Consider the following 14,416-nt stretch of genomic DNA (forward strand, 5'->3'; position numbering starts at 1 on the left):
TGAAAGTATCTCAGGGAACACAGTGTGTATTATTTCAAGCAGTGCTGTGCACCATCCAACTTTGGGTCTGGGTGTAACTCTTACAGACTATGGAGGGGTTTAGCATTCCCAAAATGTGTATTCGGCCTCTGTGTTATTATCCTTCTGGCAGACAGAAGACGAATGCTGTGCTTTCATAAAAAATCATAATCAGTACAGATTTACTTGTTTATGCAAACTGTTAATAGCGTTTCTCTGTTTTCTTTTGTTTTTTGGCTTGCTTCTTTTAGGGACCTCCAGGTCCATCAGGAGAAGCCGGCCCACCTGGACCACCTGGCAAGAGAGTAAGCCTGAGGCAGTTAAAACTCATTTCAAACTGTTTGCATCACTGGTATGGTTCCAGCTACAATCCATAATCGACCAATCGGATGGTCCCATTGTTACAGTTGTCATTGCTGACTAACGCTTTTATCAGCTACAACATCTTAACTTATTATGCTCATTTGAGATGTGTATTAGGTCGTTTTTAAAATAGATAAAGGAGGTGGGATTTCTGTTGGCACTGTACAAAGCCTCTTTAGCCAGCGGGCGAGTGTTCTTCCTCGCTTTGCGACAACTCCTCCTCGACAGCTCAATTTTGGCAGTAAAGCCCGGAGAGACTCATTTTCATTAAAAGTAGAATGGGGACAACAAAGTGGGAGATTTAAGGGGTCGAGGCGTTACGCTGTCTGCGAAGAGAAGCCACCTTAAAGCCTACTGAGAGATGAACGTCAGGATGTGAAAATCATGAATCAATTTTTTTTTTCATAGCAAGAAATTGGAAAGGCTTACCGAAAAAATTGCTGGTAAGAGGAGAAAAAAAGCGAGAATCTGTGGGTTCCAAACTCATTTAGGTCCATATGGCAGAAAGAGCAAAAGCGAGAGAGAGATATAGCGAGTCTGACACACTATTGATCCATGGGTGCTAGACTGACAGGCAGAGCAAAACAAAAACATGGACATGGAAAAATTGCTAGGATGTTATTAAAAGAGAAGAGCTGAGTGATGTCAAGGCCAGGACAGTGCACAGCAACCAGTCAAAGTATGTGTGACAGCTGAGATTTGTCACCACTGCGGTTTTGGCTGCCATAATAGAGGATTTCAACGTTGGGAGAATCTTCTCAAGGTTGCAGGCCTGATTTAAAATGTAAAAAACAAAAAAAAAGCATATAGCCACACTAAAAGACAACGTGAGTAAAGCAGATGTCCTTCATATACTTCATGAGGCTGAGATTTCGGTGAAAAATATCAAAGAAAATAAATTGCTGAACAGAATGTGCAGGTCAAGGATTGAACATTAACATATTTTCAATCCCACATGAAATTCAAAGTCCACATGAAAATGAGCAGCTATTCTCCCAAATTTGAATGAAAAGTTACAATCGTGAGTGCCTCACTGCATTTCAAAGAAAAGCACTGGGCTTCGGTCCAATGGGATAAAAAAACATGTTGTGCATTTATAAACCAGGGTTGATTGCTTTTCTAATGTCTCCAGTCAAATTTATATTCTGAGTCTTTAGCATGGTATCAGCATATGCTGCACCTTAATGTCCTAGGGATTATAGTTAGGATAAGGGCCATTTTTCCCTCCACGCAGATCCTTGGTAGTCCATGCCCGGTCGCTCATACATAACTCCTCCTAACACTTTTTTGTAATTTCTCTGCATTTGGCCTTTTAAAAATCTGTAACCGTCCTTAAATCGTTGTCTGCTTCAGCCTGTGATTCTTAATTAGTCGGTTGAGCCTGTCCACAAATTTAGCTTCATTTATTCTTATAATGCGTTAATGCTGGAAATTTATTCACCTATGCTCCCTGAAAAAAGAGAGGTGGGAAAACATATTAACCCCGTCTGGCTTTAATTCTTTTTATTTGGGTACAGGCCACAGCTTTTCTTTCTTTTTTCTTTTTTTTTAACTGGAACACTAATAATCTCTGTCCTAAACACATGGCATATGTCAAGGTGCTTTAGAAACCTTGACATAAACCTACTTATTGACTCTAGCTGCTGTATATTGTGCCACAACTGAAATGGTTCTTTGTGGTGATCAAGAGCCTGCCTCTTCATCACCAGTAAGAGGTGCACATCAGGAGAAGATGAAAGCGCCAAGACAGGAGGCAAGCTCACATTATAGGCTCTCAGTCAATAGCACTCAGGCTGCAGTCGGCCAGATCAGAGTGGAATTTGGATGGAGAGTGGATTTGAAGAGGGTGGAGTTGAAAGAAATCATTGTGGGCCTCGAAGAGCCTGACCAGAAAGATAAGAGGATCCAACAACTGTTGGCTCTGACCGAAGACGCCTGTGTTTCTTAAATGTGATTTTTTCTGTTTTTAACATGGCTGATTGCAAATTATTGAAGGCAGACATAGAAGAGTCATTCAGATAGATCTTTGCATAATAGACCTGTTGTACTTCACACTGGATGATAGAGAAAGATCCACCCTGTTTGAAGAAAATATCCACCAAGAATTTAATTAGAAAGACAACTGACAAAAATTTCCAGCGATTCCCCTTTTGAGACCAAAATATGCATGATGCAGAGTTGCATGTAACTTGAAAAAATGAGCCAACAGACAGAGTAACAACTTCTGTGAATAACTCTGGTGTTCATTTCCTGTACGCGTTTGTGCAGTCTTCTTGTACAGTTGGCTTGTGCTGATGTTATGTCGGAATGCTGAAGCAGTGTACTATCATCCTCCTCAGGGACCTCCGGGGGCTGCTGGTGCAGAGGGCAGGCAAGGAGAGAAGGGCGCTAAGGTAGGAAAATCAATTCTTCCTTTGCAAAGTAGAGCCGTCTCAGCAAGTCCCTCGGACTTCCTCCTCCCTCACTGCGCCCACATTGTGGAATTAAAATCGCAAAAAAAGCGCTGAAGTCATTTAATTTCCATCGCAGATTAGATGGAAATTTATGAACACAGTCTATTTGATTAAAACCAAGATTCACTTGTTTCTCCTATTGTTCTGTGGCTTAATTTCGAGGCCTACAAAGGAAGTCAAGGCTATTTACGTATAGCCCTCAGGTATTCTTCAGTTATCGTGCATTTCTCTTTTTTGTGCTCGCTGAAATTCCTCTTGAGTTTGCACTTGTTGTAAGCCAATTTCTTTGTTTCATCATTGTCTAAATGTACACACATACTCTGCTGCTTTGTGCATAGGCAAAATCATTTAACACCAGATGCTGCTTGCAACAAGATGCCTCTCTGTTTATGGATAACAGGGAGGATGTGGATGTTAACCTGAAGAAAATAATATTTTTTAATGCCAGTAGTGTTGCACACTTTGCATACATGTTTGATAATCACTGTTAATGAATGACACTCTACGGTGTTCTTAAAACAGAGATTTGGCCTTAACTATCTGATTCCTGATCGAAAACATTGCATATGTCATACACAGTGGTCATAATAAATTCAGTAAAGTTGTTCTGACAGCTTTGCAATAAGCCTTTAATCTGTAAGTGCCTTGCAGCTCAGACATGGTTTATTTCCATGTGCTCTGTTTGCATAATGCTGTGTTTCAGATTACAGCTTGTCAGTATTCAGCTGTAGAACATGAGGACTTTATGTTCTCATGAGCTTTTTATTAAAACATGGCCAGAGTAACTTCCATCTATTGGGCCAATTTTCAACCCTGTGTAAAGCAGCAGCAACATAACTTTGAAAACTCAGGATCTTTTTAATTTTATTCATTTATTTATATATGAATTTTTTACTGGCCCCCATTTACCCAGTCTAAAGACGAGATACTTTCTCGGCATAATTTAAAACTCAAAGCAGCCTGCAGTTGAAATTAGTCTGTAGTGCTGAGTCACTTCAGAAAAATACTTAATAAGCTAATAAGGTTGTGTGTGTGTGTTGCAGATCTCAAACGCCACACACAGTTTTTAATCTATCCCATTATATTACACACTGCTATTACACATTAAGACTTTTATGAATAACCAGCTATATACCACTGGTTTTGAATCTGTGGTGAGTGCTTGCAGGCTATGCTTTCCTAAAAACCGTGTGCATGTTGATTTATTTGTTTGTTTTACTGCTTGTAGGCTCCAGGACACATTTCCTAAATTTCTTCAATGACTGAACACTTTGGACTAGCTACTTTAAAACCTGCATTTGCTCAACTGTACAAAACTTTGCTTAAGTTATACCATTAGATCATTTGTATGTCCACATACAGGGTGAGTCAGGTGTGGAGGGTCCAGCAGGTAAAACAGGACCAGTTGGCCCCCAGGGACCTCCAGGAAAACCTGGTCCAGAGGGTCTGCGTGGAATCCCTGGCCCTGTTGTAAGTTGAAGCTTCAGCAATGATGCCTTCCTGTTCATACGATATACTCCAGAGAGATACGCATGCTTAAACTAAGACTCACACTCAAAGTGCACACACGTTTTTTCTAAAAAAAAAAAACTACGGCTAAGGCATGATGATAGACTTCATGGACTAATCAATACTCCCATTTGGCTTATACTTTAGTTTCGCTTGTTTATTCCAGCACACTTTTCTTCCCTGTTTGGGCTATTAATCATCATGCTGGGCACAGAAAATCAATGGCAGACCAGAGAAAATACAGCAGCCTATAATGCTCACTACAATTGAATGGTTTTTCACAGGGTGAACAAGGAATGCCCGGCTCCCCAGGACAAGATGGCCCACCAGGTCCTATGGTTAGTATGCATAGCGTCCCCTACACTCTCCTGCCTTCTACCCTTGGCATTTATCTGTCTAACTAGATCTGGTGCTGTTGGAAGGGGGTGTTTTTGAAACAGTCTTGCTTCCAGACTTGCAGAGGTTAACTCACATTAGACTTGTTCCAGATTTGGTTGTTTAACAAAACCATAGCCTATCCCCTTAAATAATGTCTCAATTGAAAGTGTTTTCATCTTTTGTGTTGTTTCTTTGCTTCCCTCTCTGTGAAACGTGTGATTTTTGAGTCACTTATTTTGTTCCCTCTCATTTTGACACTCCAAGTTCTCTCTTACTGTCTTCTCTTTCTTTCTCTTTATTGCCTCATTTAAAAAAAATCAAGTCTTGTAACTTTACAGTTTTGCTTGTACTGTCATGAGTTCTTTTCTCTTTTTTTTTTTTTTGTTCGTCTCTGTGAAAATTGATTTTTAACTTCAGTTATTGTTCTTCAGGGTCCTCCCGGTCTTCCTGGCCTGAAAGGTGACCCGGGTTCTAAAGGTGAAAAGGTGAGCGTAGCACTTTCTTCTTCGTCTGATTGCAGACTGGTTTCATTTCTCATTTTTGATATAGGAGATAACCCTATAATTAGAGAGAGGAACTCTGGGGCAGAAGTGAGTCAAGACTACAACTTCTACCCAGCTTCCATGCCTTTTGGAAATCATCAAAAGCAACAGATTTAATTAAGAAGACAACTATACCCTTAAATTAAAATGAACCAAAATGAGTTCTGTCATACTTTCTGTAAGGAAAAATGCCTTAAAGTGATTGAATATGCAGTTGAATGTGATGTATCACTGTAAATCTGTCTAAACTAAACACTGTCAAATTTGCTGATGAAATATAACTGCAGAGGATATTCAGACAGCACACATTGCTAAGCTAAATTGCCTCCCACCCACTGACAGGGTCGGCTTGGGAGTGAGCAGTTTAAAAGTGCACAATTTAGGCACCGTGTTGCATGTTGTCAATTTAGCGGGCCCGGTTAGAACTCACCAGTTTCTCAGTAATCACGTACTTGTGAATTGGCCTGGCTCATGTTTGATTTTCAGAGAAGTTCTTCGGTGTGTGCTGTAAGAAAAGCATTCCAGTTTTAATCCCTGAGGATTTGTACTGTAATGAAACTTCACCCTTTGCAGCCTCCCACGTGCATTTCATTTTTGCGGATAAAGAAATAACTTCACCTTTGTCAGGAGATATGAACATTTTTTTATGGTAGAGTTCACAAGTGACATTTGTTTTCATCCTGCAGGGTCACCCAGGTTTGATTGGTCTGATTGGACCCCCTGGCGAGCAAGGAGAGAAGGGAGACCGAGGTTTGCCCGGGCCTCAAGGTTCTCCTGGTGGCAAGGGCGACGGTGTAAGTGATTGATGACTCTATTCCCACACTGGTCCACAGGCCACTTGCCCTGCACCTCTTGCCATTTTTAGCCCATTTGCCCTTCTACTGTGGCCACAGATCTTGCCACAGTCACTTGTTTTTGACTACAGCTTTTTACTAGAGCTCTGCAATGCACTGCACATCTCTTCTCTTGCTGTATCCAAAACATTTGTCTCATTGGATTACTGATGCAAATTGCTTAAAATGTGTAGAGAAAACTGTATAATTATGGCTGTGAGGTGTTTAAACCAAACTCTTTAGTTGACACTGCTTTAGCATGTAGAATATCAACATCATGGAAACGAGCAGTTCAAGTATATGAGCATCAACACTAGTATAGATGTTCTTTGACGACTCATTAACACCGTGGTCAGTTCCTATGTGTGTGTGACACTGCTGTTATAATATCACACTGTGTGATGTGAAAAACTGCTTTCATTCTGAGCCACATCATTAAAAATCAGACCGCTTTTATTCTGTCTTTTCCACTTAAATAAGAAGCAGTACTGAAAGGAGGACATGACAGCCTTCATGCATTAAAAACACACACACACTGCAGGATCACTGAATATATTACATTTGTAACACATTCTGCTGTAGTCTTCAGCCTGCCTTCGTTTAGTGATTTAAGGTGGTGTGCTGGTTATCTATCCATGTGATACTGCACTGCCTCCTTTTATCAAAGCTAAAGAATGTAAACATTTTTATTCAGATTCGTATGTTTACTTTAAGGCCTGAGAAGCAACAGGCCTGTCACAAGTGCAGTGTTTGGCCACTTTTGATAGTTTTCTTTGAATGTCACTGGTTCTCTTATCGTATTTTTTTTTATGTCACCAATTATTCAAGCTTGACAGTAATTCTGTTCCCTGCAATGTTTTTTGTTGTTGTTTTGTTTTTCTTCTCAAATATATGTACCTTCTACTTCGATCTGATCTCATAACAGGGTATCGCTGGAGCCAGCGGTCCTCTTGGTCCCCCAGGCCCACCTGGTTTGCCCGTATGTTTGTTACTTATTCTACTTATATATTAATGTCATAACAGAATGACTTTGCTAAATTGCTGTACTGTGTTCTTTGTCATACAGGGTCCTCAAGGTCCCAAAGGAGCCAAGGGTTCAAGTGTGAGTACAAACCCATGTTTCTAATAATGCATTGCTGCTGCGACAATCAGCATTTACTTTAAATGGAGCTTTAATAACATGTTTGTAAACTTTAAAGGGTCCTGCTGGTCCAAAAGGAGACACTGGTGCAATTGGTCCTCCTGGTCCTCCTGTGAGTCTTTCAATCTACTGTTTTCATTGTTTCCTGTACAAAGTCTGTTGTATATTTTTATATTGTATGAAATCTAAAACACCTTACAGGGCCCACCAGGTGAAGCTATCCAGCCTCTGCCAATTCAGTCACCAAAGAAGACAAAGCGCTCCAGTGATATCCAGTCAGATGGTACCATCATGGATTATGGCGAGGGTATGGAGGACATTTTTGGCTCCCTCAACAACCTCAAGCAAGATATTGAACGCATGAAATACCCCATGGGCACCCAAAACAACCCCGCCAGGACATGTAAAGATCTGCAGCTCTGCCACCCAGAGTTTGCCGATGGTAAGTTGAAGCCCAGCAAGACTTCAGCCTGAAAGGAAAACACACCCATGTTGTTGTCATGTTTCATTGTATCAGCAGAGAGAAGCAGCCACCAGAGATTCTCCTCATGTTTTCAGATACTAATGCTCATCCTAACAGCCATTATTGTGACAAATGGATTCTCTATTGAAAAAAATAAAACCGGTATAACAGTGATTGGCAGACCTGCTCTGAAAGAATTAAATTCAGAGCATTAGTGTTTGTTTGATAGCTCTTTGTATATCTCCTTTTTAAACCTTTGTGCCCTGTCTTTGCCTTATAATTAATGCATGAATTTTAGGCCGTCTCTCCTCTCGGTACAATGTGGGATTATCTGCTTCTAAAGTCTATAACCATAGCTGTTGCTGCGCAGTAGGTTTATTACTGCTGCTTTACTTCCTTTGAGGAATAAAATGTACCTTGGCTCAGGCATAAAAACATCATTTAATCCAGCTGTGTGTGAGCCATGAAAATGAGCAACAAATTTTTACTTAAGGTAAAGAAATCAAGCACACTAACGTTTGAAACTGAGCTTTCTGCAATTTTCTGTCGATGTAAGTTGAAGAGAAATTTTGGCTGTTCTTGGTTCTCTTCAGGTGAGTACTGGATTGACCCGAATCAAGGCTGCTCAGGGGATTCCTTCAAAGTCTACTGTAACTTCACTGCCGGAGGCGAAACCTGCATTTATCCAGATAAGAAGTCCAGTGGAGTAAGTAACTTAGGTTTTTACGAGTTATTTCAAACTGACTATTGTTAATCATCCTTTCTAAATTACTATTAAGCCATTATGCTAAGACAATGACGCAACAGAAGGCACATCACAAGGCTGCCATTGTTTATAAGAACTTGTTTGATCTGCTGCAGGTAGAAACCTGTTCAGATCTGATTTTGTGCAAGCACCTCAAACACCACCGACAGGCAAACACTACACACAACTCAAGAAGTTTGTGAAAATGTTCTCTCGGAGATATAAGTTTTATCTTCTTTCCCAGATGATAAACTTTGATGCTATGCTTGAGGCATTGCTGTATACAGCAGAAATGTTCACATATTATGCCTGTGGTAATCTAAAATATTAATAAACTTTGTCTTTTTATTTTCCAAAGGTCAGAATATCTTCGTGGCCCAAAGAAGTCCCAGGATCATGGTTTAGTGAATTTAAGCGTGGTAAAATAGTAAGTTTTCTTTTTGTTTTCATCTCTCATCCATCTCTTAGAGATCTAACATAGACTGAAACATATTTAGTCAGCTGTTGGTTCAACAATATGATTCAGCACCTATTAAAAAAAAAAAAAAAGAAGCTTAGTTTGAATTTGGCTGCAAACTCTTTCAAAGTTGTCTCTTTGAGCAGTCCTGCTAGGTTTCAGTCACTCAGTCAAAGTCCCATTTTCACTTGGAAGTGTTCATTTATCCCAATTGCTGGATCAACTCCAGTGTGTCAAAACAGGGGCAAATACTCCAGGCGGTGTCCCATCATTGTGTTGTTTTAGCAAAAACTTCAATAAAAAAAATGCAAAAACCTGTTACCAGTTTTTTCTTTTGGGCAAGATTCACAGTTGTAATTGTAAAAAAAAGATTTTTTTTTTAAAGAAAGAAAGAAAGAAAGAAAGAAAGAAAGAAAGATCGATCTGATCTAATGCACTTTCTCCTGACTTGGAGGCCCAAACTGCAACATAAGTAGGGATGGGTATTGATAAGATTTGCACGATTCCGATTCCATTTTCGATTCTGTTTAACGATTCGATTCTTTATCGATTCTCTTATCGATTCTTTATAAGAAAGGAGAACACTAAGTTCGATTAGCTTGGAACTTCGTTTTATATCTTCTCTTTGAACAAGATAGAAATTTAGGAGTAACATGGCCTTACAAACCCAACAGTGAGATCTTAAGAGATCCACAGCCTACGGCTCTTCAATGGGGTGTCACAGGGTCCCCAGGAAAAAAATTTGTAAATGTAAAATAATAAAATAAATATTCTTCTGTAGCAATAACAAAATATAACATAAATTATTCAGTAGCAATTATACAAGAATATCCAGTAATGTCCCTGCCTACAATTAAACACATTCACTTACCTAAAATCGGGGGCATCTGCTGTGGCAAATGGGTGCAAGCCTTTGACCACAAACTTAGACACTGCTGGGTGACATTCGTCTATCCTGGCCTGAAAGGAGACGCTACCGGTAGACTGCAGCGACAACTGCCAGCATCTGAGCCAGACTCTGTCTGTCTCTCTCATCATGATCACCTAAACGCACAGTAATGGCAGGTTTTGTAATAAGGCAGATCGCGCTAACATAATATGCACTGTTAGTTGACCGCATTAACGGGAGAGGACGTGCAAACGTTACCGCTGCTGCTGGGTTGAGATTCATGAGTCCGGAGCGGAATTAAAAACACGACATTCATTTAAGGTTATCACGTGTTTTCTGAGCAAATGCGTTTGCATATTCGTAGTGTTTCCTCCCTTAAATGAAATATCTACTTTGCAAGTATTGCAAGTTGCCCTGTTGTCATCCGTTCTAGTAAAGTGTAACCAAACTTTTGAGCGTTTGAGCCGCTTACGCGCCGTGTTTCCTGCTAGGTAAATGATGCTCCGCACCGTGGTGACGTCATTCGGGGCGACTGGAATCGATAAGGGAATCGTTTGCAAAAATGGCAAACAATTCCAAGGAATTGAAACAGTGGGAACCGGTTCTCAACAAGAACCGGTTTTCGATACCCATCCCTAAACATAAGTTTCAGTCAGTTTGACACAGAAGTTGATCTCTGCCAAACCTGAGATCAAGATAATATCACAAATGCAAGAAGTCAAGGAGTCAAAAATGGACTCTTAGTGAGTAATGTAAATGTAACAGAGGTGCTGGAAGCACTGCACTGCTTTACAAGAAGATGACCTTGAGAGTGAAAGCAATCACATTTAAAGCAGGTATGGATTTGCTTTTTATGGGTGCATACACTGAAGTTTTTCATTGAACTTCAAAAACTTGCTTAGACAGTAACACCACACATAAATGGTTACTGTTGAAACATTTCTGTAACCAGACTTTGCCATATACAGAAGAAAGTATCACTAAAATATCAGAGTGAAGCCGAGGAGAATTCTTCAGGATGTTAGCATTCCAGCTGTCCTCCTTCTGTCCCTGGACAGTGAAAATCTCTCTCTAAACGTCATCTATTTACTGTATTCACCAATGAAAGAAACAGGTTTGTCCTGCTCCATCAAACTGGTGTCATGGTTCATTCCACAACAGCACAAAGGCTGGCTGTGACAGAAAATGACACGACTTTGAGGTATTGAAAGCCCGGTGCATTTCCTGACTTTGGATAGTGAGTGCTTTTAATGCACATGTTCAGACATGAGTTACACAAAGTATCTGTCAGAACTGTGTCGTGTCTAAAGGTCTTGTTTCTCTTGAAGCTTTCCAAGACTGTGCATGTGTATGGATGCAGAGCATCCATACACATGCATTACTATCCACATGCATTACTATCCACATGAGTCCTTCAACTTAAAGTATTTAGGGATCTGAAATTATTTTGCACTGTTTTTCACATAGTTTGTACGATCTTGCATGGAGAGACAGAACATTTTGTTCTTGTTAAATAAGATCAGGTATCAGTCATCACATTTATTTAGATTTATTTCACAAACATTTGGTAATTGCTGCTCATTCTCTCTCTTTCCATCTCTGTCCAGTTTTCCTATGTCGACGCAGATGGGAACGCAATAAACATGGTACAAATGACCTTCCTCAGACTACTGACAGCCTCAGCCAGGCAAAACTTCACCTACAGCTGCCACCAGTCTGTGGCGTGGTACGACGCCTCTAGCGACAGCTACAACAAGGCACTGCGTTTCTTGGGTGCCAATGATGAGGAGATGTCCTACGACAACAACCCTTACATCAAGGCCATCTCAGATGGATGCGAGGTAAGCTTGACCGCCTAAATAAGAATGTTTATTGCGGTGTATTAAATTAAAGATAAAGAGCAGTCCTGTTCTGAATGGCTATAATCTCTGTTTGTTATCTAATTCACATTTGTTGAATAGAGCTATTTTAAGTATTTCATTTACTTAAAAGAGACAATGCAGTTTGACATGGTTCCAATGCTGGCCTTTGTTGGGCTTTTACATCTACAGTTGAATGATCTAAATCACAATTTAAATCATTCAACTGATTCCAAACCTTCATACAATATGAAAAATGAGAAAATATCAGAGAATGGATAAAAAATTGAGCTGCTGGCACCTTTAATTACTTTAATTACAACTTTTATTACTCATGCAATTAAAGTTATCAGTTGGTAACATCTTCCTTCAAACAGAGTTTTTCCAGTAGCTTTTTTCTCTAAGATATAAATGAAATGGCTTTATGATGAGCTTACAGATTGAGCACACAGCTGAAGGTCCCGGTTTATTTTCCTGATCATTTCTCATCTGACTGCTTGTTTTTAATGTGTTCCTCTCTCTCTTGTTGCAGACGAGGAAGGGCTACGGAAAGACTGTGATGGAGATTAATACTCCCAAAATTGATCAGGTTCCAATTATCGATGTCATGTTGACTGACTTTGGGGATCCGAACCAGAAGTTTGGGTTTGAAGTTGGGCCTGTCTGCTTCCTTGGCTAAATACAAATGAAAAAGTCAAATAAAAAAATAAAAAATAAAAAAAAGGACTTGATGGGGCCAACAAAGAAAGTCAAGTTGAGACATTCTGGGTACTACCAAACCCCATTTTTAGCCCCCCACCCTTTTCCATGCCACATGCAAGTTTTGAATAAGAGATGGTGTAGCAAACATGTCTTTCCATGTATGTATGTGTAACCCAGGAAAATACTTGTTGCCCTTGTGGGGCTCGAACCACATGACTTAACCACGTCACGGAGCAAAGGTGAAGGACAATCGAATCGTGTGGCAGAGGGTGAATCGGACATAACCGAGGGGGGTGACACGCGTCTCCTCTCTGGACTCTCCAGGTGCTGTATGAAAACAACAATGGTGCTTGTTCAAAACACACACAACGTCTAAAAGAGGTGCTACAAAAGAAGGTGTATTTTGCTAATTATAAAATACTGTAATTATTATTTTGTACAAAACTTTTATTTCTAAATCCACTTTCAAAACTTGCATGTGTATCAGATTTCACTTTTGGCTCTTTCATTTCAACGCTGGTTTAAAGACATACCGTGTAAGTTAAAGGCATCATTAAGTCAAGTCAATTTATAATTCTGTCTTTTTGTTCCAACACTTACTGTGTACATGTCATGAAGAAAATAAAAGTGAGCATTCAAACAGTTCTCTATTGCTAAATTAGACTGTATGCCCTTTGTATATATTGACAGTCCAAAGCTTGAGGTTACTTGCTGTTTTGCCCTTGTGACCGTAGGTGAAACAACTGGAAGTATTACACCTGCACGTATATGACAACATCTCCCACTAATGTTGTGATCCCGTGCTAGTAGGAAGCAATCATGGCATTCATCTTCTTTTATTTAATTCTATTTTTCTTTTGTTTTGTTTCTTTGTTTTTTCCATTTTCTGACAGGCTTTCATTTTGGTTGGATACCTCAAACTTTCTTGATAACCTTTAAGATGCAAGGTTGCCATGCCCTGTATATACCTTGGTTAAGCAATTAAGTTTATATATATTTGGGTGGGGATTTTTTAAAAGAGAGAAATACATTAACTGTTAGAGATCCACTGTTCAGATCCCTCTGTGAATGCATTGAGAATCCCTTTCGGTGACCCATTTTTGTAACTAAGATGTTTTAATGTGCTTTTTATAGTTCATTTAAATATTAAAAACCGGATTCTAAACAACAGTGAACTGAATGTCTCAACAGTTTGTGTAAGATGATTTTGGAGAAGATCTACCTACTGTACATGTGAAATGCTTTAAATCAAGGATATGTTCATTCAACTAAGACTCTGGGCTGGTGCAATTCCATCTCTTGAAACCAATAAAGTACCATCTTACACTAATTTACGTTCATTTGGAGTACATGAATGGAAACATAAAATGTTTTTTATTTGCCATGGAATGGATGAAAGAGACTTACCTGCCTTCATTTTTAAATGTTTCAGTATCTGCTGCTTATTTACCCCTGATCAGCCTGTGAAATACATGCTGTATTTCACTATGATGCCTATTTGAGAAGCATGCGCACACAATAACACTTAATTCCAGGGAATACACTTTATTTCATTCAGTTGGTGGAAAAAAAACTGGGCGTATACAGAAAAGGATGTAAAGACTGCAGCAAGTGGGGTTAGAGTATTATTCTTTGCATATAGATGTTACATGCTGGGCGCAATTTACTTGAGGGATTTTCCCCCACTCATCTATGTATCCTTGCCTCTCCTGAAATATTTTTAGCCCTGGTAGGGGAGGGACCTTCACCAAAGTCATTAATAGTACTTTAAAAATAGATATACCAAGATATGCTGTGACCTTTCAGTGTGGTGCCAAGCACAGCTACCTAAACGAAAAGGATTTAGAGCAGCAGATATTCCTATTTTACAGCACTCTTACAAAATAAAGTGGAATTTATAACTGCTGAGAATGAGGTTACAATCTCATTCTACAGTATCATTAAAGCATTTTTATCCTTTTTTTTCTATCTGATAAGTAAGAATACAATCGTAAAAAGAAAGTTTTCATAGCACTCTGCAAACCTGTGAGAAACTGCATACGCCGCATGATTCAGTTGCTCGTA

General features: G+C 39.6%; 1 protein-coding gene across 3 annotated transcripts in view; it reads left to right on the top strand.

Moving 5' to 3' along the window:
• The window catches only part of col11a1a (collagen, type XI, alpha 1a), a 69,300-nt gene extending 55,618 nt beyond the window's left edge, over window positions 1-13,682 (top strand). For all 3 annotated transcript variants that reach the window (XM_085418344.1, XM_085418345.1, XM_085418346.1), the window contains 14 exons: window positions 270-323; window positions 2,721-2,774; window positions 4,197-4,304; window positions 4,628-4,681; window positions 5,153-5,206; window positions 5,950-6,057; window positions 7,022-7,075; window positions 7,163-7,198; window positions 7,296-7,349; window positions 7,439-7,679; window positions 8,294-8,406; window positions 8,804-8,872; window positions 11,399-11,632; window positions 12,183-13,682. In XM_085418344.1, coding sequence (XP_085274470.1) covers window positions 270-323; window positions 2,721-2,774; window positions 4,197-4,304; window positions 4,628-4,681; window positions 5,153-5,206; window positions 5,950-6,057; window positions 7,022-7,075; window positions 7,163-7,198; window positions 7,296-7,349; window positions 7,439-7,679; window positions 8,294-8,406; window positions 8,804-8,872; window positions 11,399-11,632; window positions 12,183-12,329 — 1,380 coding nt within the window. In that variant the 3' untranslated portion in view covers window positions 12,330-13,682. The remainder of the gene's footprint in view (window positions 1-269; window positions 324-2,720; window positions 2,775-4,196; window positions 4,305-4,627; window positions 4,682-5,152; window positions 5,207-5,949; window positions 6,058-7,021; window positions 7,076-7,162; window positions 7,199-7,295; window positions 7,350-7,438; window positions 7,680-8,293; window positions 8,407-8,803; window positions 8,873-11,398; window positions 11,633-12,182) is intronic.
• The last annotated feature ends 734 nt before the right edge of the window (window positions 13,683-14,416 follow it).

The sequence above is a fragment of the Rhamphochromis longiceps genome, linkage group LG9, assembly GCF_057381845.1.
Source record: "Rhamphochromis longiceps isolate RC_006_pf linkage group LG9, R_longiceps_female_GT1.1, whole genome shotgun sequence".
NCBI classification, from domain to species: domain Eukaryota; kingdom Metazoa; phylum Chordata; class Actinopteri; order Cichliformes; family Cichlidae; genus Rhamphochromis; species Rhamphochromis longiceps.